Source organism: Tursiops truncatus, chromosome 18 (genome assembly GCF_011762595.2).
Source record: "Tursiops truncatus isolate mTurTru1 chromosome 18, mTurTru1.mat.Y, whole genome shotgun sequence".
Lineage (NCBI taxonomy): Eukaryota > Metazoa > Chordata > Mammalia > Artiodactyla > Delphinidae > Tursiops > Tursiops truncatus.
Genome location: NC_047051.1, coordinates 25,315,747 through 25,341,242, shown reverse-complemented (window position 1 = coordinate 25,341,242; position 25,496 = coordinate 25,315,747). Strand labels below are relative to the sequence as shown.

General features: G+C 37.4%; 1 protein-coding gene across 1 annotated transcript in view; it reads right to left on the bottom strand.

The window, feature by feature from the left end:
• SUGT1 (SGT1 homolog, MIS12 kinetochore complex assembly cochaperone) overlaps window positions 1-18,736 on the bottom strand; it is a 40,137-nt gene extending 21,401 nt beyond the window's left edge. The window contains exons 1-10 of the mRNA XM_019936456.2: window positions 18,584-18,736; window positions 18,433-18,490; window positions 11,911-12,001; window positions 11,170-11,239; window positions 10,412-10,482; window positions 9,266-9,319; window positions 8,866-8,882; window positions 7,494-7,528; window positions 5,754-5,850; window positions 4,851-4,958 (exon numbers count right to left, since the gene is read on the bottom strand). Coding sequence (XP_019792015.1) covers window positions 4,851-4,958; window positions 5,754-5,850; window positions 7,494-7,528; window positions 8,866-8,882; window positions 9,266-9,319; window positions 10,412-10,482; window positions 11,170-11,239; window positions 11,911-12,001; window positions 18,433-18,490; window positions 18,584-18,621 — 639 coding nt within the window. The 5' untranslated portion in view covers window positions 18,622-18,736. The remainder of the gene's footprint in view (window positions 1-4,850; window positions 4,959-5,753; window positions 5,851-7,493; window positions 7,529-8,865; window positions 8,883-9,265; window positions 9,320-10,411; window positions 10,483-11,169; window positions 11,240-11,910; window positions 12,002-18,432; window positions 18,491-18,583) is intronic.
• Between the last annotated feature and the right edge of the window lie 6,760 nt (window positions 18,737-25,496).

Genomic DNA, 25,496 nt, shown 5'->3' with positions numbered 1-25,496 from the left:
GTGGAGATAGGCAACCTTCCAGAAAAAGAATTCAGAATAATGATAGTGAAGATGATCCAGGACCTCAGAAAAAGAATGGAGCCAAAAATTGAGAAGATGCAAGAAATGTTTAACGAAGACCCCAAAGAGTTAAAGAACAAACACCTAGAAGAATTAAAGAACACACAAACAGAGACGAACAATACAATAACTGAAATGAAAAATACACTAGAAGGAACCAATAGCAGAATAACTGAGGCAGAAGAACGGATAAGTGACCTGGAAGACAGAATGGTGGAATTCATTGCCACTGAACAGAATAAAGAAAAAAGAATGAAAAGAAATGAAGACAGCCTAAGAGACCTCTGGGACAACATTAAATGCACCAACATTGACATTATAGGGGTCTCAGAAGGAGAAGAGAGAGAGAAAGGACCCAAGAAAATATTTGAAGAGATTATAGTTGAAAACTTCCCTAACATAGGAAAGGAAATAGCCACCCAAGTCCAGGAAGCTCAGAGAGTCCCAGGCAGGATAAACCCAAGGAGAAACAGGCTGAGACATATAGTAGTCAAAATGACAAAAATTAAAGACAAAGAAAAATTATTAAAAGCAACAAGGGAAAAACGACCAATACAAGGGAGCTCCCATAACGTTAACACCTGATTTCTCAGCAGAAAATCTACAAGCCAGAAGGAAGTGGAACAATATATTTAAAGTGATGAAAGGGAAGAACCTACAACCAAGATTACTCTACCCAGAAAGGATCTCATTCAGATTTGACAGAGAAATCAAAAGCTTTACAGACAAGAAGCTAAGAGAATCCAGCACCACCAAACCAGCTCTACAACAAATGCTAAAGGAACTTCTCAAAAACAAACTGAAAACAATTAAAAACATGGTAACAGGAACATACATATCAATAATTACCTTCAACGTGAATGGATTAAATTCTCCAACCAAAAGACACAGGCTTGCTGAAAGGATACAAACACAAGACCCACATACATGCCGTCTAAAAGAGATCCACTTCAGACCTAGGGACACATACAGACTGAAAGTGAAAGGATGGAAATAGATATTCCATGCAAATGGAAATCAAAAGAAAGCTGGAGCAGCAATACTCATATCAGATAAAATAGACTTTAAAATAATGTTACAAGAGACAAGAAAGGACACTACCTAATGATTAAGGGATTAATCCAAAAAGAAGATATAACAATTACAAATATATATGTACCCAACAAAGGAGCAACTCAATACATAAGACAAATGCTAACAGTTATAAAACAGAAAATTGACAGTAAGACAATAATAGTGGGGGAACTTAACACCTCACTTACACCAATGGACAGATAATCCACACAGAAAATTAATAAGGAAACAAAAGCTTTAAGTGACACAACAGACCAGACAGATTTAATTGATGTTTATAGGACACTGTATCCGAGAACAGAAGATTACACTTTCTTCTCAAGTGTGCATGGAACATTCTCCAGGATAGACCACATCCTGGGTCACAAATCAAGCCTCAGTAAATTTAAGAAAACTGAAATCATATCAAGCATCTTTTCTGACCACAATGCTATGAGATTAGAAATCAATTACAGTGAAAAAAAAGGTAAAAAACACAAACACATGGGATGTGGCAAAAGCAATTCTAAGAGGGACGTTTATAGCAGTACAATCCTACCTCCAGAAACAAGAAAAATCTCAAATAAACAATCTAAACTTACACCTAAAGGAACTAGAGAAAGAAGAACAAACAAAACCCAAAGTTAGTAGAAGCAAAAAATCATAAAGATCAGAGCAGAAGTAAATGAAATAGAAACAAAGAAAACAACAGTAAAGATCAATAATACTAAAAGCTGGTTCTTTGAGGAGATAAACAAAATTGAGAAACCTTTAGCCAGACTCATCAAGAAAAAGAGGAAGAGGACTCAAATCAATAAAAATTAGAATTGAAAAAGAAGTTACAATGGACACCACAGAAATACAAAGCATCATAAGAGACTACTACAAGCAACTCTATGTCAATAAAGTAGACAACTTGGAAGAAATGGACAAATTCTTAGAAAGGTATAACTTTCCAAGACTGAACCAGGAAGAAATAGAAAATATGAACAGACCAATCACAAGTAATGAAATTGAAACTGTGATTAAAAATCTTCCAATAAACAGAAGTCCAGGACCAGATGGCTTCACAGGTGAATTCCATCAAACATTTAGAGAAGAGCTAACACCCATCCTCACACTCTTCCAAAAAGTTGCAGAGGAAGGAACACTCCCAAACTCATTCTTTGAGGCCACCATCACCCTGATACCAAAACCAGACAGAGATACTACAAAACAAGAAAATTTCAGACCAGTACCAGTGATAAATATAGATGCAAAAATCCTCAACAAAATACTAGCAAACAGAATCTAACAACACATTCAAAGGATCATAGACCATGATCAAGTGGGACTTATCCCACGGATGCAAGGGTTCTTCAGTATAGGCAAATTAATACACCATACTAACAAACTGAAGAATGAAAACCACACGATCATCTCAATAAAAAGGAACGAAATTGGGTCATTTGTAGAGATGTGGATGGACCTAGAAACTGTCATACAGAGTGAAGTCAGAAAGAGAAAAACAAATATTGTATATTAACGCATATGTGTGGAATCTAGAAAAATGGTACAGATGAACTGGTTTGCAAGGCAGAAATTGAGACAGATGTAGAGAGCAAACGTATGGACACCAAGGGGGGAAAGCGGACACCAAGGGGGGAAAGCAGACACCAAGGGGGGAAGCGGGGGTGGAGTGGTGGTGGGATGAACTGGGAGATTGGGATTGACACATACACAGTGATGTGTATAAAACAGATAATAAGAACCTGCTGTATAAATAATAAATAAATAAAATAAAATTCAGAAAAATAAAAACAGAAAGTTAACTGGGCATCCTATACTGTATCTGGTAACCCTACATGAAGCACATACATAGACACAAATATGACACCTTCTTATCTTCAGAAGACTTACTAAGAGTAAGGGAAATAGGGCTTCCCTGGTGGCGCAGTGGTTGAGAGTCCGCCTGCCAATGCAGGGGACACGGGTTCGTGCCCCGGTCCGGGAAGATCCCACATGCCACGCAACGGCTGGGCCCGTGAGCCATGGCCGCTGAGCCTGCGCTCCGCAACAGGAGGGGCCACAACAGTGGGGGGCTCACGTATCGCAAAAAAAAAAAGAATAAGGAAAATAAATGTATACATATAAACAAACTAGTACACAGGAAAGGAAAGTAGTTATGTAGCATTTAAAGAAAGGAGCAAGGGGCAAAAAAAGTAAACTGGGAACACAGTAAGAGGGGCTGGGGAATGGTTAGAATCAATAAGTATTCTTTTTCAAAAAGAAGATTCAAAGGAAAATAAAGAATAAGACAGGACACTGCTTAGTTAAATCCTCAATTGTAGCCACACATACTTGTGTATTCACCAACCACACTATTCCATTATACAAGGTGGCTCAGTAACACAGGTTTTTAAGTTATTTGCCATCTATGGCACAAATCAATTTACATTTAAATTACTTCAAAAAAACATGCATTAACAACCTCTCAATAGAAAGATGTACAAAAATGCCAAACTCCTAATTTTCTGACCTATCTCCCTCTCAAATGTAGTTATAGTTTTGTGCTTATTGTACCCAACATATCTTATTAAATTCTACCCAATGTGGATGGGGCCAGTAAGATGAAAATCTTCACAGTATGTCACCCTTTTTCTCACTTTCTATTGTCCAAGCAACTGTTTCCTATCTCTGCCTCTTAAGTAAACAGCTTTGTACTTTGTACATTTCAAATAGATAAGTGAGCAGATCATTTTTAACTAGATGCAAAAACTACTGCTTCTTTACTTCTTTACTTCCTGCTCCAACCCTCTTCAGGTGTCCCCTTCTTCCTGCAGGCCCAGTTACCATTCTTCATGACACAGGCCAACCCTGATTCTATTCTATGATAGGAAAATTCACACAACTAAACTCAAAAGTTAAATAACACACTGTGTTGCAGGACATATGCATAAAAAAGGTGTAGCAATGGAATTTGTATCATTCTTACTCATTAACTCATCATATACCTTCATACAATCTTGCAGATGAAAGGATTTCAGAGTTCACAGTCCATATCCCTCTCATTTTTATAGATGCTGAAAATCTTGTCCTATGTGTGACTACTCTAAATTAACAGGGCAAGCAAAGAACCAGTCAGATTTTTTGATTTTCAGCTTAGTATTAGTATTTTTCCTGCTAAATTATACTTCTACGTACTCGTACTACATCTTTTGACTGGTAGCTGATATATACCATGAACTTTAATTCTACTGCATATTTTTACTTCTTTTTGAAAATATAAAGGAATCTAAAAATTATGGTTACTCAAACAGCAATTTAAATTATTCATTAATCCTTCACAACAAAGTAACCTAAAAGTCAGCTTAACTAAAAAACAAGAAAGCAGATTCATCTTTATAGTAGTCTGTATTTTTAACTGCATAAGAAAGTGTGAGAGAAGTATTTGTATATCACAACAGACCAAAACGACAAGTTCAACACATGAGACACTGTCAGTATCAAATCTTAAAAAAATGCTGATCACTGTATCTTTTATGAAAACCTCTTTATTGAGAAGTATTCTACCTATCTTAATAAGCATATAAACACTTTTGAGGTTAGATTTTTACAATCCATTTTCCTAGAATTTGGAAAGGTGGAAAAACTATTCAAAAATTATTGTTTGTATTTAATTTAAAGATATGTGGCTGGAAGGATCTATAAGCTCACAATCACAGATTACCACTGACAACCCTTTTCAATTATCTTACCTTTGTTGAAAGTACTTTAAATGTGCTCTGTTCTGGTATTATAGGATGAAGAAGTCTCAGCTTCAAATTATAATCCTCTCCAGAAGGAAGTTTCACCAATGCGGACAACTAATGATCACAAAATTAGTAGCACATTTTATAAATTTATTTAAAGAAGGGTAAAGTACTTAAACTGACTACAATTACAGAACTTCAGTACTGCTGCAGATTATTTTCAAAACTTTCTATGGAATATCAGACTTAAGAATCTCAAAATAATCTTTTAAAAATCTGGTATCCTTCGCATGAATTCTCATATACATAAGTAAGTAGCAGAACAGAGTATGTTTCATAACACATACTGAACATTTAAATCTCAAGGAAACTCAATCTACAAGAACAAAATAATACAGTACGTAACAAAGAAATATTCATGTGCAAAACATCTAGTTCTACCATGAACTCTCTTAAATATCTATCACAAGGTTTTCTACTAAATGCTAAGAAACCAAGTTATTGAAAGTTATACTCATTTAATATGGTTAGTAAATTCTAAGATATATAAGTCACAAAAATTAAGTGGATCTTTTTCATGAAGTATCCACACATATGTGTAACCAAAGCACGTATCTTACTAATGTCTTTTATATTTGTCAACCAAATTCTGCTTTGAATTCCAAATCTAAAGAAAGAGAAAACAATGCACACCTAGCTATAACCTACAGTATACATACTCATCTCAAAACTTAAAATGATTCAAATGGAAAAGCAATGCTTCAGATTTTCATCAGCATTTTCCACATTATCTCAGGAAAAAATGATATATATCTAATAGACTGCTATAGATTACTCTGCAATATATATTTATATTTACAAATAAACGTATTTAACCTCAACCAAAGATAATTCAAAAACTATAATAACCTCTTTTTCTGAAAATTCCACATTTACATCATTCTTCTGAACATTCTTGATCATAAGTGTAATGATTACTTGAGATTCTGTTTGATACCAGTCATACCTATAAAAAAGAAAAAGGAAACTTAAAACAGAACTTAAATTTTCTTAAAGTTGTTGCTTGTTTTGCCAAGATAAAAACTGTATATAATCTGATGAACAACAAGAGCTCCACCTTGAGGAACAAAATAGCAAAGCAGCTGTTGATTCACAGAAACAATTTTATGTAACTAATTTCATATGACCTGTACTAAGGGAAGAGAAAAGTAAGGTTGATGATGTCCAAAACCCCTCCAGTGGATTTAATAAATACTTACATAATTTTCTAGGTTCTAACATATCTCTAATACTGTTGTGCTTAAGCTAATTGGTTTTTTTTGGCCACACCACACAGCATGAGGCCACATGCACAGCTAGTTTTAAAGGTAAAATTTATTCTAACAGGTAACAATTCTAATACACCAACAGTTTTATCCTCTCATTTCAACCTAATACTAAGAAGTAAACACTTCCATCCCTATTTTACAAATGAAAAAAAAAGTAAGCTCAGAAGGGTGAGGCAACTGGCACATCAGTAGCAGGAGTTACACTGGACCCAGGTCAACCTGACCCCGCACTCCAGGATCTCTTTACTGAAGCTGAGGGCAAACAGCCCTGAGCACAGGGAACAGAAGCAAAAGAGCTAAAATTAAAATAATTTAACTCATTCTGCCAGGCACAATATTAAACATAGTACCTTCCTTCAATCTCAAAGTATGTGGAAAGATTAGTGTGCCTAGAGATTCTAATTATGTGTATCTTTCCCACTGAAAGCTCTAAAAATATATCATCACTTTCAAATTAGAGTGGATTATAAACTCCATGAGAGCAGAGCTATTTATCTATCCTGCCACTATCACATTCCCAGGACTAAGCACAGTACCCTGATACATGGTATATTTATTACATCAATGTGGGATTATTTTATACTCCAAATGCTCCAATTATTAAGTTTATGTACCCTACCCCTGCTCCTGTCACTAAAGTTCCTTGTTTACTAGGTACTTGGAGAGTCATCCTGTATCTCCCCAGAAAGAACACGAGTAAATTGTTTTAAGATTTTCAAGCCACTTTACGTCAAAAGCACTGGATCTTTAAAAGACTCACAGTTTTCCTTTGAAATTCAGTTAGGATGCAAAGCTCAAGATTAATGCCTTGTGTTTCTTTCTGTTACACTAAGAATACAAGCTGTACACACAGCTAATGACCAACTAAAAATAACTCAAATCCTTGCTAAATACTTATTCATGATTGTAACTGCTGCCCTCAACAAGTGACTTTCAACTCATGCAGAATTATTCTATGAAAAATTTACTCCACATATAAAAGGCAGGTAGAGTTACAATTCTATCAAGTCTACTAACTTATTTACCTAGGTAACAGCAATAACTTAAATGGAAGAGACTCTCTTTAATACATGGAAAGGTGACATAATGTGGAATCAGGCGAAGTAAGTTTTAATTGGCAATTGATCTGATTTTAACCTTAATATAAACACTAATTCAAATCAGTTAACAGTCTTACAATTAGTTTTTCAAGGCTTTAATATGATTTCTTTTATAAACTAAGAAATACTTAAATCACAGGTAAGGACTTGCTTACTATTAAACAACAGGGTTTTTTCCCTTTAGGCATATTTATCATGCATTATGAAAAACAAACACTTACTTGATTTTTGACTGATAAGTCCTCTGGGATGCAGACTGATTTTGACAAGTTCAAAGAGAAAGATTTTTACAAGTTAGTTTAGTAACTGCATATTAAAAATGTATGTATTATTAATTTACCCAGTGTTATAGTTTGATATGGAATACTTTGATATGGAATAACTACATGAAAACTTCTTACAGAGCATGGTATCCATAACTGTTAAATAATACTCATCTTCACAGAAATTAGAATACTCAGTTGTTGTTTTTTAATTTTATTTTTTTTAACATCTTTATTGGAGTATAATTGGTTTACAATGATGTTAGCTTCTGCTTTATAACAAAGTGAATCATTTATACATATGTCCTCATATCTCTTCCCTCTTGCGTCTCCCTCCCTCCCACCCTCCCTATCCCACCACTCTAGGTGGTCACAAAGCACCGAGCTGATCTCCCTGTTACTCAGCATTTTTAAAATTTTACGAGTTTCAATTTCAAAAAACCGTTTTTCTTCTAAATTAAAAGAAGGATAAAAAACAGAAAAATTTCTGAAGATATGTTTGGAAAAGGTTACATATAAAATGTCCGATTTCAAGATTCAGTAACTCTCTAAGCTGAAAATAACAATAACATTTAAAAAAACATTTTTAAGACTATAGTATAACCTTCAGGCTTAACAATGGCATCAAACTGCTCTGGAAAAACATGTGAAGCACTATTTCCATGGTGCCTTCCTGATATTGTCTTACACCATTTATGTCTGGCCTCTCTGCAACAAACATCACTGACCACTGAGAAACAAAGTGACTCTTAACCAATCCAAACTTTTCTAAACTACGTGTGCCAGTTCAGACTGTAAATCTAAAGAACTTGTCCTGGGTCAATGGTGGCCTCCAAGTTGTCCCTAAGTAAGAAGGGAAGGGACAGCGTTTGGAGGAAGAAAATTAGTAAAACTGCCCTAGAGAGATATGTAACTGACAGAAAGCTCATTCCGAGTCCAGCCTCAAATATACTTAGTAATAATATAATTAAGTAAAAACACAAAGGATAGGGGCTTCCCTGGTGGCGCAGTGGTTGAGAGTCCGCCTGCAAATGCAGGGGACACGGGTTCGTGCCCCGGTCCAGGAAGATCCCACATGCCGTGGAGCGGCTGGGCCCGTGAGCCACAACTACTCAGCCTGCGCGTCTGAAGCCTGTGCTCCACAATGGGAGAGGCCGCGACAGTGAGAGGCCTGTGCACCGCGATGAAGTGGCCCCCGCTCGCCGCAACTGGAGAAAGCCCTCGCACAGAAACGAAGACCCAACACAGACAAAAATTAAAAAAAAATTTAAAACACACACACACACACACACACACACACACACACAAAGGATAAAACCTTTGGACTTACCACCTCAGGCTGTGATCCTATTAAAAACATAAAAAGGAAACATTTTCAGGTAACAGTACGTGTATAGGCAAAATTACATACATGATTTCTATGGCACAAACATAGTGATTAAGCAAACCAATTCTCCATGCATACCTAATAAGGGAAAGGGGTTTAACTGCATCCTGGAGTCACTTGAGACTCCTCAGTAGTTTCTTACCAGTAATACCACTGCAAAACAAATCCATCCAAATTTCCCTTTCAACATATCGAATGAGGTAAAAAATCAAAATACCTTGGGAAAGCCCAACCTAAGAGAACATCCACTACTTAAATTATAAGTTATAAAGTTCAAAACAAACAAACGTCAAACATTTACTTCTTTTTAAACGGAAAGACCACGGGAAACCTGCATACTTACCATTCTGAGCTTCTTGACACCTTTTAATCCAGACAATGAAATCAGCATCTGTACCTAGAAAGAACAAACTGACTGTAACATCACTCATCCGCACAACCTCACATATTCATTCAACAAATAATTACTGAATACCTATGTTCCAAACACTATTCTAGGCACTGTGGATGCAACAGTGAATTAGACAAAAATATCTGTCCTAACAGAGTTTATAGCTATCGTAATATTAAACCTGTTAGTTACTTGTTCATCCTGAAGAATTCTGATGTTTAAAAAATCAATTTTATCTGCCTGCCAATGCAGGGGACACGGGTTCGATCCCTGGTCCAGGAAGATCCCACATGCCACGGAGCAACTAAGCCCATGCACCACAACTACTGAGCCTATGCTCTAGAGCCCGCGAGCCACAACTACTGAAGCCTGCTCCATGTCCCCTATGGGGCAAAACCATTCCCAGTTAGGAGCTACTGCTTTGGAGAATTGTGATAACACTCTATCATAAGATGAAGATAAAATGATAGTACACAATTAGGATTATGTACTGTAACTATGAGATTACTTACAACCTTTTTGTACTCTGCAGAGTTTTTGATACTTGGCTTTTACAATTTCTATATATTATGCACCGATATCTATACTGCTGTGATAATTTTCATCTATTTCTCTCAAAAAGGTGATATCAGAAACTCACAATACTCTCAAACCTCCATGTTTCTTCAATACCCTATCATACTTTACCCCAAACTTAACACTTCATTTCTCAATAAAAATTTTCATTTTAAGATTTCATTATCTCAGCCATCTGGATAATTACTTAAATAGACTTCTGAATGTGAGAGCAAATTATACTTTCACTTATCCATTAGAAAAGAAATAAAGCCAGACTAAGTACTTGGGAGCACACTAAGTGTTTATGTAGTTTTCTGCTTCTGATGATAGTTTATCTGTGATTTAAGTGCTAAAGAAAGGCCAGTTTAATCAATTTTTAAGTAAATTCAAATTCTGCAATCAACACGAAATGTCATCAAGAAGAGAAAAAAGCTGGGTTTCTATAATTAACTTGAGATTACACTAACAAAATTCAGCTATGGTATTTAAGACACATAGGTATAATGGATTAGTGTACTAACATATAATTCTAATACTTACTATCTAATTTCTGTCCTTCTGTAAAAGCTTCTAGAGCAGCAGCATAGTTTTTTTCATGGTATTCACATATCCTGCATGAGAATATTAAAAACAAATACACACACATGAGATCATGAAAAACAGCCTTCTTTCTAAATAATAAAAAAAAGAAACTATTTTCCCTACTATTAAAAGAAAGAATTTAAGTATATGTTAATAAGCCAGCCAAGAGATTTCCTAAAATACTCTACTATAATATCTAGTATAATTCCCATTAGAATCCAATTTTGGAACTCATTTCAGAAGGAATTTCTTGATTTTAATTGTATATACTTGCTTATTCCAAAATATAGTTATATTAAGGAATTAAAGACGTTTCTGATTCTTAAAGAATAAAGTCACACTTATCAACAGAAACAAACTGGGATATAAAGTACACAGATAACAGAGTCTTCATTAAATGTAGCCTGTCCAGCTTGGGTGAGGAACAGATGTTCTCTAGTCAATTAAATACAGTAAATTCCAAATGATGAAGCAAAAAAGGGATGTGAAATCCAAGAGTTTCATCTAGACTTTGCCTTCAACCATCACTATTTTAAACTATATATATATATATATACTAACTATACTACAATAAAAGTATAAAATATACCTAAAATTGAATCCTACCTCAGCTATAAAATGTATAAATACAGAATTTACTATTTATATAAAGCTTACAATTAATTCATTCAAGAAACTATAGTCCAGACCCAGCAAGAAGAGTAGTTACTGCATACCCCTTTCTCAGCAGAGCAATGGAACTATTTGGATTAAGTTCAAGAGATTTCTTTGCATCAGCAACAGCATCTGCATATGAAAAAAAATGGGTTTTTTAGTCAGTTACTTATGGATCCTAACAAATACTACACACAAAATTTGAATTAGCCTCTGATTTTTAAGTTTTCAAGCTGGTGGAATGGACAAATGATTTTAAATTAGGAAAAGTTAATCCAAAATAAAATTACCCTCATACCTTCCTAATGACCTAATATTGAACTTCCTTCTTAAAGCGCTTCAGGCAATGAATAAAGCTCTGTATCACAAAGTTCATCTAATTTTCTCATTAACATCATTTATGTAATCTGACTCAAGGTATTTAATTTCTCCCTACTCAGATTATCTATCCAGATAATTAAAATTACAGAATATAGAAATACATTCTTTTTATAAAAAATAAAACAAGGGAATTCATTTAAATACTTTGTAAAATAGTAAATTTGATGTTATTCTTTGTTAGCATATCCAGTAACCATGAATGAAATCTGTACAAATTCTACACCCACTGAAGAAAGAACGGACAACCATAAAATTTAAATGGGTGATGCTTAACATGTTTGTCACATTTCGGCTACTTTACCTTGTATGAAAGACCAAGTTAAAAATCCTGGAAGATAACCTTTATTTTATTTGATTCATTGTATCTTGGGCAAAATTTGTAAGTAACTTATAGAGTCAATATACTTTGTAAGAAAAGTTACCACGGTAATTCCCAAGAAGAATGTGACAATAAGCTCTTTGACAGTAATACTGTGCATCATCTGGTTTCTGCTCCAGAGCCTTAGTCAGCTCCTACAAATACAAACACGTTGAGTGTCAGTAAATGTTTTTTAAAAGCCATCGAATTCTAATTAAACATGATTTTTAATCAAATAACCTATTATCATAAAGTATTTGGAGGAAAGATAACAGGGAAACAAGTTTGGAGCTTTTCTTTCCAAGAGGATCAATATCCCCCTTTCTCCTCCCTTCTCCCCTCAAAAGACCACAACTGAATGTAACATCTACCTAAAGCACTTAGCAGTTCCTGGCCTACAGCAGAACTCAGTAAATGGTCATTATTATCACCTCATTTATTCTGGAGAGTTTAGTTCATATACATTGACCACCACTGATTTTCTCCTTCTAATTTGGAGAAGATTCAAAGATCATGTAGAGTTTGAGATGCCTAGAAAATGTGAAGCTGTCCAATAAAAACAAAAATAAAAAAAATTTAAAAAATGGAAGTTAAACCTAGAGCTCAGAGAGGTTAATGGAACCAATAAATACATAATCAAGTTTACGTGGTCCTCTCCTATCCTCTTATCAATGGCCTAAGAAATTACAGCATTCTGTCAAAAGCCCAGATACAATATCTCATAGATAGCTACTATCAGTTGATCAAGAATTAACAGAGCGATTAAAACTCTGCCAGTCTGGGCAGTCACAGTTCATAAGTGGTAGCTGGAACAATACTGATGCAAGAAGAGAGAGCACGATCAGTGAAGCCAAGGACAAATGCAGGCAAACAGGAAGGCTTTGATTCTCTACCCATTGCCCACACACCCTAGGGACTTGGTAGTTTTCTTAACAGGCAAAATTACTTCAATAGCCACACATGTGGCTTTGCTTGAACCTCGCAGTGTGATTCTCACAAAGCAACGTATACTATACTTGGTAATCGTAAACCTAAAACCCAACATACCTAAGATCTAAACCACTTTTTACTATCTTAACCCCTATCACCCTGATCCAAGCAGTAATGAAAATCAGATCTTGTTACTATGTCTCTGCTCAAAACTTTCCAACATCTTTCCAGCTGACTCATAGCAAAAGCCCAAGTCCTTCCGATGATCTGCAAGGCCCTCCTCGATATAACCTTCTGCTCTCCCTCTCATCTCACCTCTTAAAACTCTTCTCCTTGCGCCACCATTCTAGCCACAATGGCCTCCTTGCTGTTCTTCGAACATCTCAGGACCCTGCACCTGCTGCTCCCTCTCACTAGAATGCTCTTCCCCCAGATGTGCGCAGAAAATCCATTCCCTCACTTCCTAGTCAGTGACTGCGCCAGAGATAGGATTCAAATCCAGGTCTGTCTGACTCCAAATCAAATTTTAACCACTAAACATTGCCTCATGGTAAAATTTTACTCCAAGTTTCTTTCACACACCATCTAACATTTGTACTAATACAAGATTTTCTAATACTTTGAAATTCTTAAGCTAAAAACACCATCTTCCACTAAGCTTTCAAACAATTTTGAAAACAGCTGATGGCTTCCTACATATCTACTCAAATATATCATAAAACCACATTTCCAGCCTCTCCTCACCCAGAAAATGTATATTATAGGTCAAAAAGGCTGTTACAGATTATAATAATATCTGGATCATCAATTCAAAAAGTATTTTTATTTTTTTCAGTAGTCAGGTTTTTCTGTTTGTTTTTCAAAAAGTATTTTTAAACACATATTATGGAATAAACATAGGCCAGACACTGGAGGTTCAAAGATGAATAAAATATTCCTTTTCTTTAGGAGTCAGGTATAAACTTCTGAATTTTGAACCAACTTGCAAGTGACCTTTAAAAACACAAACCAATTGTTGGTTAAGGAGAACCAGTTATGGTCATTCAGTTAAATAAACTAAGCAACTGACTTATTAAGCTATCAATAAAAAAAGTTACCAAAAAACCACTCAACACAAACTGAACATTATAACACACCAACTTGTAAGTCATGAATAAAACACAACAATAAATTTATTTTGAATAAGGAATATACCAGAAAAAGTGACGTTAAAATAATTACTTGTGGTTGTCTTAACTACATCTGACTTGTGGCAGTGTTTTCAGTGTTCTACTGTTTCTGTGACAACAGCTGCTGGCTGCTAGAATACAAAGGGACTAAAGAGAGGTATCTCAAAAGGCAAGGACTTCAGGGCCAACATTTGAATCACAGCAGCAAAGGGCTATTTAATCAGACTTACACAAAACGTATCCAAAGATATAGTACTTCTCACAGAAAATGGGTTGTGTTATAGTTCACAAAAGTAAAGAAACCCATGAAGTGTAAAATATAATTACACTGAAATCTTTAACAAGATAATGATAAAGGAAGTACCCTGATAACACAGAACGAGAGGGGGAAAATTCCTTTTTAAGGCATTAAAATTGTTTAAGACTTGGATCTTAGAAAATTAATTTCCAAATCTTTGGCTCTCTTAAAATGCTATCCAAAAAGGTTACTTGTTAAGATTAAAAGCAAAAGCAGACTGCTCAGACTGACCTAACATTTAAAGGCCTTTAGCTCTGAATATCTCAGCCTGACTCCACTTGCCATTTTCTTCTAGTCACAGCTAAACCCCAATCATGGATAAACAAGAGTATCAAGCCTTCTCCATTCCTAAACTAGCAAGCACCCCTAGAGAAAAATCACATAACCATGTAGAACTGGTATACTTTATGCTAACCAGCTATGCCCTCAACAAAGCTATCTGTGGTCAACTACTTCAAAGTCAGCTCCCAAACAATTATATCATACACCCCAATCCTACCCACTCCTCCAGAAGATGACCCTGATGCCTTGAACCTGCGACTTGTCACTTCTAAACTCGATAACCTTGAGCAAGTTAATCTCTTTAGCCTCAGCGTCCTTGTAAATGCACCTCACAGTTGTTCCAAGAATTGTGGTAGGAGTCATTTAACACACCTGAGTGCCTACTACATCCCGGGCACTACGCTGAGAACACAGTGGTAAACAGATACACAAAACCCCTGCACTCTTGAAGCTTACATTGGGGCCCAATTCAGATAAGGTCGTCAGAGAAAACAGCTTCCTTGAGAAGGTGACATTTCAGAGAAATCTAGAGTGATGAGCATTTCCAAGCAAAACAAGAGGTAGTCAATAGAGAGTACGTTCTAGGCAAAAGAACTGCCAAGTCCAAAGGCCCTGCACCAGGACTGAGCTCGACACATTTGAGTAGCAGAAAGCAAGCCAGCGTGGCTAGAACCTAGAGAAGAATCTGTAAGATGTCTACCTCAAGGGCCTCACCCTTGTACCTTACATTACTTATCCTCATAATCACCCTTTCAAGTGGTCCTAGTTAATCCCATTTTACAGACAGGAAACCTGATCCAGAAAAGTGATAGCAGGAACTTTCTTGAAACCAGGCTATGGACCCAAGCAGTCTGATTCCAGAGCCCATGCTCTTAAGCACTACTCACACTGGGCCTCAAAAGATTCTCATAATCCACATATATGTTTCCTCCCTCTACTGAATTAAGACTTCCTCTGCAAAGTTTTTTTTACTTCCCCAGTTAGCCTCTGCTACGCTCTTTACTGTACCTGATACACCACTCCACTGGAGTACTTATATTTTAATGATCTGTTGACTTGCCTGTCTCTCTCCACTAGACTACAAACTCCCTCACTACAGTAGTTTCATCTTTAGCTCGCTGGCTCCCAGTACAGCATTTGCCACTAACGTTGTTTGTTTAATGAATGAAAAATGTAATCAGCTTGATACACTTTCTCTTTATTCTTAATTGATGGTCTTATATAAAAATGTGACATTTTAACTGATGTAATATCAAGCGACCTTAATTTTAAAATAGCTACTGTTAAACCAACCCTTGGGAAAATCTAGAGGGAAACAGACTCTCACTTCTCATCAAGGTTCCGGCCCTACTCATTATTACCAATTACTTAGTAATTAACATTTGCCTGTTTATCTCTGTGAGAAGGTCATCTTAAGTTTTAAGAAGAACATTTCCTCTTAACACAAGCTGGTTCTTATCATGATCATTCTCTCCACTCCCAGTTTTTGATTCAGGTGGTAGGTCCTGTGGTAGGTCCTGAGAATCTGCATTTCTAACAAATTCCCAGGTGATTCTTCTGCAGAAGGTCTGGGGATCATGCTTTTGAAAGCCGCTATTCTACAGCACTAGACTAAGAATCAGGAAACATGTGTCCTGAGGCCCCTATTCTGCCTCTAACTGGCCACATACATCTCTATGACAGATCACTTGGATTTCTTTGGGTCTGTTTTCTTCTGTAAAATGGACGGGTAAGGAGTACTGGCCTACCAGATTCATAAGTACTTTCAGAAAATCTGGGGTGGAGAATTCCCTGGCAGTCCATGCTTCCACTGCAGGGGACACGGGTTTGATCCCTGTTTGGGGAACTAAGATCCCACATGCCTGCAGCGCAGCCAAAAAAAATAAAAAACAAAATCTGGGGTGGGGTCCAAGAATTTGCATTTCTCTGAGTTCCTAAGCGATGCTGATGCTACTGGTCCAAGAGCCACACTTTACGGACAAATGTACTAAAGCTAATCACACACCCACACTATCCAATTTCACTCCTAGAAACAAAAAAACAAATGCACTCCCAAAAGAAAGGACTGCATGTGTTCACCAAAATACATGTACAAGAAAATTCACAGTGGTTTTATTCATACTAGCTAACAACTGGAAATACCCCAAATGTTCACTGTTAGAATAAACTGTGCTATATTAATACAGTGGAATACTACACAGCAGTGAAAAGCAAATAACTTATGGATGTATCTCCCATAATGTTTAAAGCAAGACAGAGTATCTACACTCAACTGAATACCTAGTGTATGATATTTTTTATATGAAGTCCAAGAAAGACTAACTGATGGTGACAGAGTACAGAACAGGTGGGTAAGAGGAATTATTGGCTGGGGAAAAACATGAGAAAGCCTTGAGAATGGAAGTATTCTATATCTTGATCTGGGTGGTATACATACATGTAAAACTTCAAGTTCATTAGTACAGACTTAAGATTTGTGTTAGATATCCCACTTCAATAAATAATTTTAAAAGTAACTGAGATGTAACGTGACAAAGAATTCATTACATTAATATCCTTTAATAGCAACTATTATATAAACTAGATTTCCAAAGTAGGCATGGGGCCTAAGAGGACCATAACAAAGGTAGATTCTGAAAATTAACAGCTATTTAGCTGACATAAGGAATTATGGAGAAAAACTCTCAGTGCCTCTGGTAACATTACTCTAATAGTGATCCCAAAAGCATCACTAGGAAACATCACAACACTACCGAGTAATCAACCACTTTATTTGAAGGTGTTCGTATCCCAGCCCCAAAAGCATAATCCAACCTAAAAGGCCCCAAAGGACCCACGCCCTGGTTTCCTCCCCACCTCATTTCTTACTCCACTTTCATCCCACTCTAACCAAATGGGCCTTCTTGCTGCTCCTTGCACAGCTGACTTCATTCCTACCTCAGCATCCTGACACTGACTCCTCTTCCTGCCTGAAATAATCTTTCCCCAGAGCTTCCAAGCTCACTCCCTCATGCCTCTTCTCAAATGTCACCTCCTCCACTAACCACAGAACAAATTTCTTTTAGAAGTCATAGCTAGGAAAAAGGTTCTCTTGCCTCAAATTCCTAACCTTACATATGTTAAGCCATAAGAGCAAAACAAAGTTTCCTCTTTTTTATGCTTCAAAGCAAGAAACCCCTGGCTAAATTTTGTGACCCACTACATCATGTATTCTTAGTCTGGGCTCTCTTTATTACTTCAAATTATTATTTAACTCTTGCTCTTTTGCTTTCCTTCACAGCGTTATAGTTTTTCACTTAACACAAACACAAAGTGCCTTCCAAGTCAGTTAAATACATAAATAAGACTTTAATCCAGAGCAGACAGTGCCTTCCACATTTGCCCCCAAGAAATTGTTTTGAGAAATAAACAAATGAGTGGGTAATGAACAGTGACTGGACATCTGGAAATTTTCGGGCACACACGGGAAAAGGTTTCTGTTCCAATAGTGTGAGTTCATACACGCACTCAGCACAAACCTGGTACACAGAAATGGCAAGGATGATTGTCAAACGAAAAACCGAATGAATAAACATCAAGCCTTAGATTTCACTTTTTGCTCTCAGTCACAAATGCCATTTAAAAAACAAACAAGCCCTTTCAGACCAACTATGAATGTTACCTCTACCCCCAAAATGGAGAGCAGGTTTTACTAAGCAGCTCCAAGGATACAGGAACGGACTAGGGATGGGAAGCGTAACCGGGCCGCTGCGGGACACAGAAGGGAGAGGCGGAGTCTGTCAACATCGGGGCTGAGACAGGAAAAGCAGCAGCCCCGACCCCAGGAAGACAGTGCTGGGAAGAGGCGGGGTGGGCCGGAACCCAACGCGGCTGCGTTCCCCAGAGCACAGTGAACCGGCTCTCTCACCTCCAACGCCGCCTGGGGGTCCTCGTCGATCAGAGCATCAGAGAAGCTCCGGAAAAACCTGCCAGGAAAACAACGACTTCAGCAGGGCTCTCTAACTAAAGAAAGACGAAGGGGGATACAAATAATAGCAAAGAGAAGGAAAAACACGCACCTCTGGGCTGCTGCAGGTGCCGCAGCAGCCGCCGCCATCTCTAACAGTTACTGTTACCGCTGCTGGTGCTGCTCCTACCGAGGTTACCAGCTCCGCCGCCGCCCAAGGGGGAACTTCTGGAGAAACACCAACCGAGCTTCCGTCCTACGTAGCCAATGAGCAGCCACGTAGCGTGCCGCGAGGGGAGGGGAGGTGAAGCGCGGGCGCGTGTTGGGCTGGGACCTTGGAGGACCGACTCCTCCTGGCCCACCCCGCCCCCACCCCCGGCCGGCGAGCAGCCTGTCAGGCCCCGCCCCCTGCAGCCATGGTTACGCAGGGCGCGGCGTAAACCAGTCCCTGCGCGCACCCACACAGCGGCAGAGCCTCAGTGGGTGGTATAGGTCGAAAGGACTTTTGTGTCGTACTGTTATCGCTCAGGAACGTGTGGCGTTTGGGGTCGTTTGTATGTCTGTTAATAATAATAACACAAGGCACATCGAGCTCCCTTTTCTCTGCAGCTCTCATCATGGCTCCCGGAGGCAGCCAAGCTTTTCGTGACCCGTGACGTTCTCGGCTACGTGTTCTTTTCCGGGAGCGAGTTCCGGATGGAGCGTCGATGCCGGGATCTTGGCGCTGGGAACCCTAAAGGCCTCGGACTCGCCGGAAGTCGCTCCGCCCTTGCAGAGGCTGGACTGGAGGAAACCTTTTGGTTCCGGTGCGGGTGAACTGTTCCTTTCCCCAGAACGACACAGGCCCAGGCTTTCTTCCTACTTGGCTTCCCAGACAGAAGAAAAACGTGTACCATCCGAAGGCACTGAAGGGAGAAAGGTGGCCTGAATTTGTCTCAGTGCTGCTTTACTTTCCACCTCTTTGGTCAGGCCTTCCGTCACCGCCCTTTGACCCGTGCAATTCAGATAGAAGAAGCTTCCAGCAAGTTCCACGGGACGGGGATGGGGGCGGGGGGGGAGCAGGAAGGAGTGGGAGTGAGCGGCTTTCAGTAGAGGTAAACAAGTAACTGAACTCGAGTGTCTGCCACATCCAGAATCTAAACTAAGTCCTGGGATTCAATGATGTTAACGCCTTCCAGAAACTTAAGCCAGTTTTGTTCAAAGTGCTAAAACCAAAGAAGGGCAATAGTCAGTGATGTGATAGCAACAAGGGACGCAGCCGAATATAAGGTATACGGATGGAATCCTCAAATATGTTGTACCGGAACCTCAGTCTGGAAAGATGAATTCGAATTAGTGAAGGAAATGGAAAAGGCAATTCAGGCAGAATAGGCCGAATGTTAGAAAGTGATAATGTGAACTCTGAAATTGGTAGAGCCAAAATTCAAGCTAGAAGCAGACTGACTGGGTGGTGGAGAGGCAGGTAACTGCCAGATCATAAAGGGCTAGTTGTAATCTGCTGAGAAGTTTGGATGTAATTCTCTTAAAGATGTTAACCCGTTATAGGATTTTTACTCAAAAAAAGGCAGTAACAGTTAAATTTGCATTTTTATGTTATTCTGTCTGTACTATGGAAGAATGATTAAAGGGAAAAGAACAGTTGTTGGGAGACAACTGCTGTATTACAGGCCAAGTGACTCTTAAATAGGTTAGTGATTGTAGGGGATCGTAAGAATTACAGAAATAATTGAGGTAAAACTGTCTGGGTTTGCTGATCTCTCCTTTTGTGATCAATGCTTTTTGTATCATATGTAAGGCCTTGTCTGCTCCAAAGCCATGAGGATAGTCACCTGTGTTTTCTTCTTGTTGCTTGAGTATTTTACCTTTCACAGACAGGTTTATTCATTTTTATGAAAGGTAGGAGGTTGGGATCAAGTTTCCTTTTCCCCCCTTATGGATAGCCGATTGACCCAGCCCTACTTGCTGAAAAGGCTGTCATTTGCCATTTCCCCCACTAAATGATTATGGCACCTTTGCTGTAAAGTAGATGACCACATATATGAGGGTCTGTTTCCAGGTTCTTATTACGTTGGTCTGTCTAACCTTGTCCCACACTATCTTAATGTAGCTTTATAAGTCTTGAAGCCCTATAACTTTCTCTTAAAGATTGCCTTGGCTAGTCAAAGGCCTCTGTATTTACATTTTATACATTTTCTAGAACTTATTTCCATTTATTTATAAATTTTAGAACGAACCTGTTAATTTCAAAAAAAAAAGAGCCCCCCCCCCCCCCCCCCCCCCCGCCCCAAGACAAAAAATCCTGCTAGGATTTTAACTGGGCTTGCATTGAATCTATAGATCAATCTGTTTGGGGAAAACTGATCCTAATTTTTTTTTAATTGAAGTACAGTTAATTTACAACGTTGTGTTACTTTTTGGTGTACACAGACTGATTCAGATACAGATAGATGGATATTCTTTTTCATTTCCATTGTAGTTTATTACAAGATATTGAATATAGTTCCCTATCCTATGCAGTAGTTTATCTGTTTTATATATACTAGCTTGTATCTGCTAACCCCAACTCCTAATTTTTCCCTCCCCGCATCTTCCCCCTTTGGTAACCATAAGTTTGTTTTCTATGTCTGTGAGTCAGTTTCTGTTTTGTAAATAAGTTCATTTGTATCATATTTTAGATTCCACATATTAAGTGATATCATATGATATTTGCCTTTGTCTGACTTACCTCAGTATGGTAATCTCTGTACCAATCCATGTTGCTCCAAATGGCATTATTTCATTCTTTTTTATGGCTGAGTAGTATTCCATCGTATATCTGTATACCACATCTTTTTTTTTTTTTTTTGTATACCACATCTTTATCCATTCATCTGTTGATGGACATTTAGGTTGCCTCCATTTCTTTTTTTTCTGACATCTATATGTTGATTCCTCCAATCCATGAATATAATACACCCTTCCATTTATTTAAGTGGTCTTTAATTTTTCTCAGCAGTGTTTTGTAGGTTACAGTGTAGAAGTCTTACATATCTTTCATTAAATTTATTCTTGGGTATTTGAGGGTTTTTATGCTTTTTAAATGGCATTCTAAATTTTTAATATTTGTTGCTAGTGTATAGAAACACTGCTGGTTTTTACATATTGACCTTATATTCAACCATCTTGCTAAGTTCCCTTACTATTTCTAATACTTTGTAGACTCTTAGAATTTTAGTCATCACAGTGTCTTGTGATCTGTGATAGATGGTTTGACATCTTCCTGTGCAATCATTATACCTTTTATTTTTCTTGCTGGTTGTCACTGGCTAGGATGTCTACTATAGTGTTGAGTAAAAGTAGTGATGATGGACTTCCTATCTTGATTGTAACATTAGGGAGAAAGCATTCAATATGAAATGCTTTTTCTGCCTTTATTGAAATGTCCATGTTTATTTTTTCTTTAATAAGTTAATGTTAATTACTTTGGTTGATTTTCAGATGTTCTCTAAATGGCCAATATGCATATGAAAAGAAGTTCTACATCAATAGCTATATCAGGGACAGTAAAATCATAATTTGGTACTAAACACTCCCACCAAAATGGCTAAAATTAAAAAGAATTCCAGTGCCAAGTATTGACAAGGATATGGAACACCTGTAACTTTCACGTATTGCTAGGGAGAGTATAAATTGGTATAGCTACTTTAGAAAACTTTGACACTATCTACTAAAGCTAGTCGTACATGAACCCTATTGCCCAGAAATTCTACCACTAGGCATATGCCCAAGAGAAAAGAATACTTAAGTTTGTGTATAAGAATATTGATTGCAACATTAGTCACAGTAGCAAAAACTGGAAATAACCTAAATGTCCTTTCACAGAAGAAAAATACTAGAGATCAAAGACTAAGAATGAACTACCAGTACACACAACAAAATGGATGAACCTCACATACATCATGTTGAGCTAAAGAAGCCAGACAGAGTACATCCTGGTTGATTCCATTTATATGAAAATAAAAAACATTGTGAGGGACGTCAGAGAGTGATCTCCTGGCTGGGAAGGGCCATGAGGAAGACTTCCTGATGTGGGAAATGTTATATATCTTGACTAGGTGACAATTACAGTAATGTAGTCACATATCAAATTTTTTCAACTTATACACTTAAGATTTGTGCACTTTATGCTTCAGTAGGGGGAAAGATTAAAACAGTCAGCAATGAAAAACAATCTGAAATTTTTTTAAATGATATTTACAATAGCAGTAAATATTAAATACTGAAAATTAAATCTGACGAAAGATGTGCAAAACATATACATTGAGAATTACAAAATATTGCTGAGAGAAATTAAAGACACTTAAACAAATGGAGATACTCTATGCTCATGATTCAGACTTAAGATGTCAGTTCTTCCCAAACTGATCTATTGATTCAACCCAATCCCAATCAAAATCCCAAAGACTTTTTCCATTTTATAAGTTGACAAACTGCTTCTGAAATTTAAATAGAAATGCAAAAGACTCAGAATAGCCAAATCAACTTTGAAAAATAACAGAGTTGGAGAACTAACACTACCTGATTTCAACACATCAATCTTGTGTATTGGTACAAAGATAGACAAATCAATAGCACAGAAAAGAGAGTCCAGAGATTCGTATGTGTATGAACAACTGATTTTAAGCAAAGGTCCAAAGGTAATTCAGGGCAGAAAGGACAGTTGAAAAAGATAGTCCTTTCAGACTTTTCAATTGAAAAGGATAGTCTTTTCAACAAATTGGATATACAAAAGCAAAAAAGTGAACTTCAGTATATACCTTGCACCATCTACAAAATCTAGCTCAAAATGGATCATGGACCTAAATGTTAAAACTATAAAACTTCTAGAAAAAAGATCGTTGTGTCCTTGGGTTAGACAAAGATTTCTTAGATATGACACCAAAAGCATGATCCATAAAAGAAGTTGATAAACTTTATGAAAATTTAGAAGTTTCTGCACTTTGAAATTATTTGTGAATCATATATCTGATGAAGAGCTAGTATTCAGAATATATAGAGTTCTCAAAACTCAGTAATAAGAAAACAAGGGAATTTTTAAATGGGCAAAAAAACTGAACAATCACTTCATCAAAGAAGATACATGGATGTCAAGTAAGCTCATGAAAATTGCTCAAAATCATTAGTCGTTAGGGAAATTAAAACCACAATGCGATACTACTACACATCCATTAAAATGGCAAAAATATTGAATATAAAAGAGCATGTTGAAGAGGATGTAGAGCAACTGAAAGCCTCATACACTGCTGGTGGGAACGTAAGATGGTACAACCATCGTATGACCTAGCCAGACCACTCCTAGGTATTTGTTCAACAGATATGAAAATACATGTCCAATATAAAGATTTGTACAGGAATATTCCTAACAGCTTTAATGATAATAGCTGAAGACTAGAAACAACCCAAATGTCCATTAACAGGTGGATGGATAAACTAGTATATCCATGTAATCGAATATTATAAGAAAACAAGGGAATTTTTTCAGTAATAAAAGGAAAAATATGCTGATACAGACTACAACATGGATGAATCTCAAAAAAGTTAACGCTACGTGCAAGGAGCCAGACCAAAAAAAATAGTGCATGTTATATGACTCCATTTACATAAAATACTAGAAAATGCAAACTAATATAATCTATGTAGACAGAAAGCAGATCAGCAGGAAGGGAGTGGTTACAAAGGGGCACAAGGAAACTTTTAGGCTAATGTTCACCAAACATGAGTAGGTTCACTACTTGATTATGGCGATGATTTCATTTTATACTCTATTTAAATATGTGCCACTTATTGTATGTCAATTATAGCTCTATAAAGCTATCTGTAAAACAAGCTTGGAGCTGTAGGTAAGAATTGATAGTCATTGGCACACAGATGGTGGTTAGCAACATGAGAACACGAACATAAAAACAGGTAAGGAGAACATGTATGTAGCTTAGTCACATATTTAATAACTATGGAGTACTGTACCTACTATGTGGAGATATTACAGTAGGGACTGAGGGTACTAAAATGACTACAGTCTTGGCTCTTTATAATGTAGTGTTGGAATCACACATACCAGTAGTCAATTATTATAGTGTCATCTGTGCCCAAATGAGAAACTAAAAGGCTCTATGACAGTAGTGGGGAACTTTTAAGAACTCAGAGAAAGCTCTCAGAGGAAGTAATGTCTAAGCTGAGGCCTGAAGGTAGAAGATAGAATTTAGCCAAATAGAATGAGAGCAACTGTGCCAAGCAGAGTGACAGCAAGTGCAGAGGTCTGGAAAGTAAAGGGAGCTCAAAGAGTTGGCAAGTACAGCGTTTAGGGCTGTTCATTTGCATAAGCCCCTTCAAACCCTCTAAGTTGGTATTCTACTTTTCTGTTTTTCCTAAGTAAGTTCCCCTCACCCATCCAACCACCAAACTGTGTACCCCATAAAAATCTAGATTTGCCCCGATAGAGGACATCGGTCATTCTTTTGGGCAGCCAGTCACATAAATTGGTAGCTAGTTAACGTAAGGAGTCAAGGAAGGACCTTGGTTATTCTCTCTAGATGCAAATTCTATTCTCTCAAATTTCGGAAGCAGTAGAGACAGTGGTACAAAGCTCGGTGTTTAGGTGCTTGGCAACAGTGGCTCCAAGTGGACCAGTTGTGCAATATGGTTTTGCGATTTGTTTAACTGTGTGACACAGACTGACTCTGATTCTCTAGTCTTTTTGTCTGTTCTGTAAACTGCATGATATTCTTCTAATAAAATTTCTTTTATGCTGAAAACCAGAATCCATCTCTGTTGCTAACGACCAAGAACCCAAACTGACAGTTTGGTATTTGGAAGTGGAATGCTACAAAACAGACTCTAGTATGTATCACCCGCCAGATGGAAAAGAAAGGATGCGAGGCACTGAAGACAACTACTCCAGACTGGGAAAATGGTGACCCTGAGACAGGACATCAAACTGACACCATCAAGAAATGTATTCTAAAGCTGAGAAGCCTTGGAAAGAGATT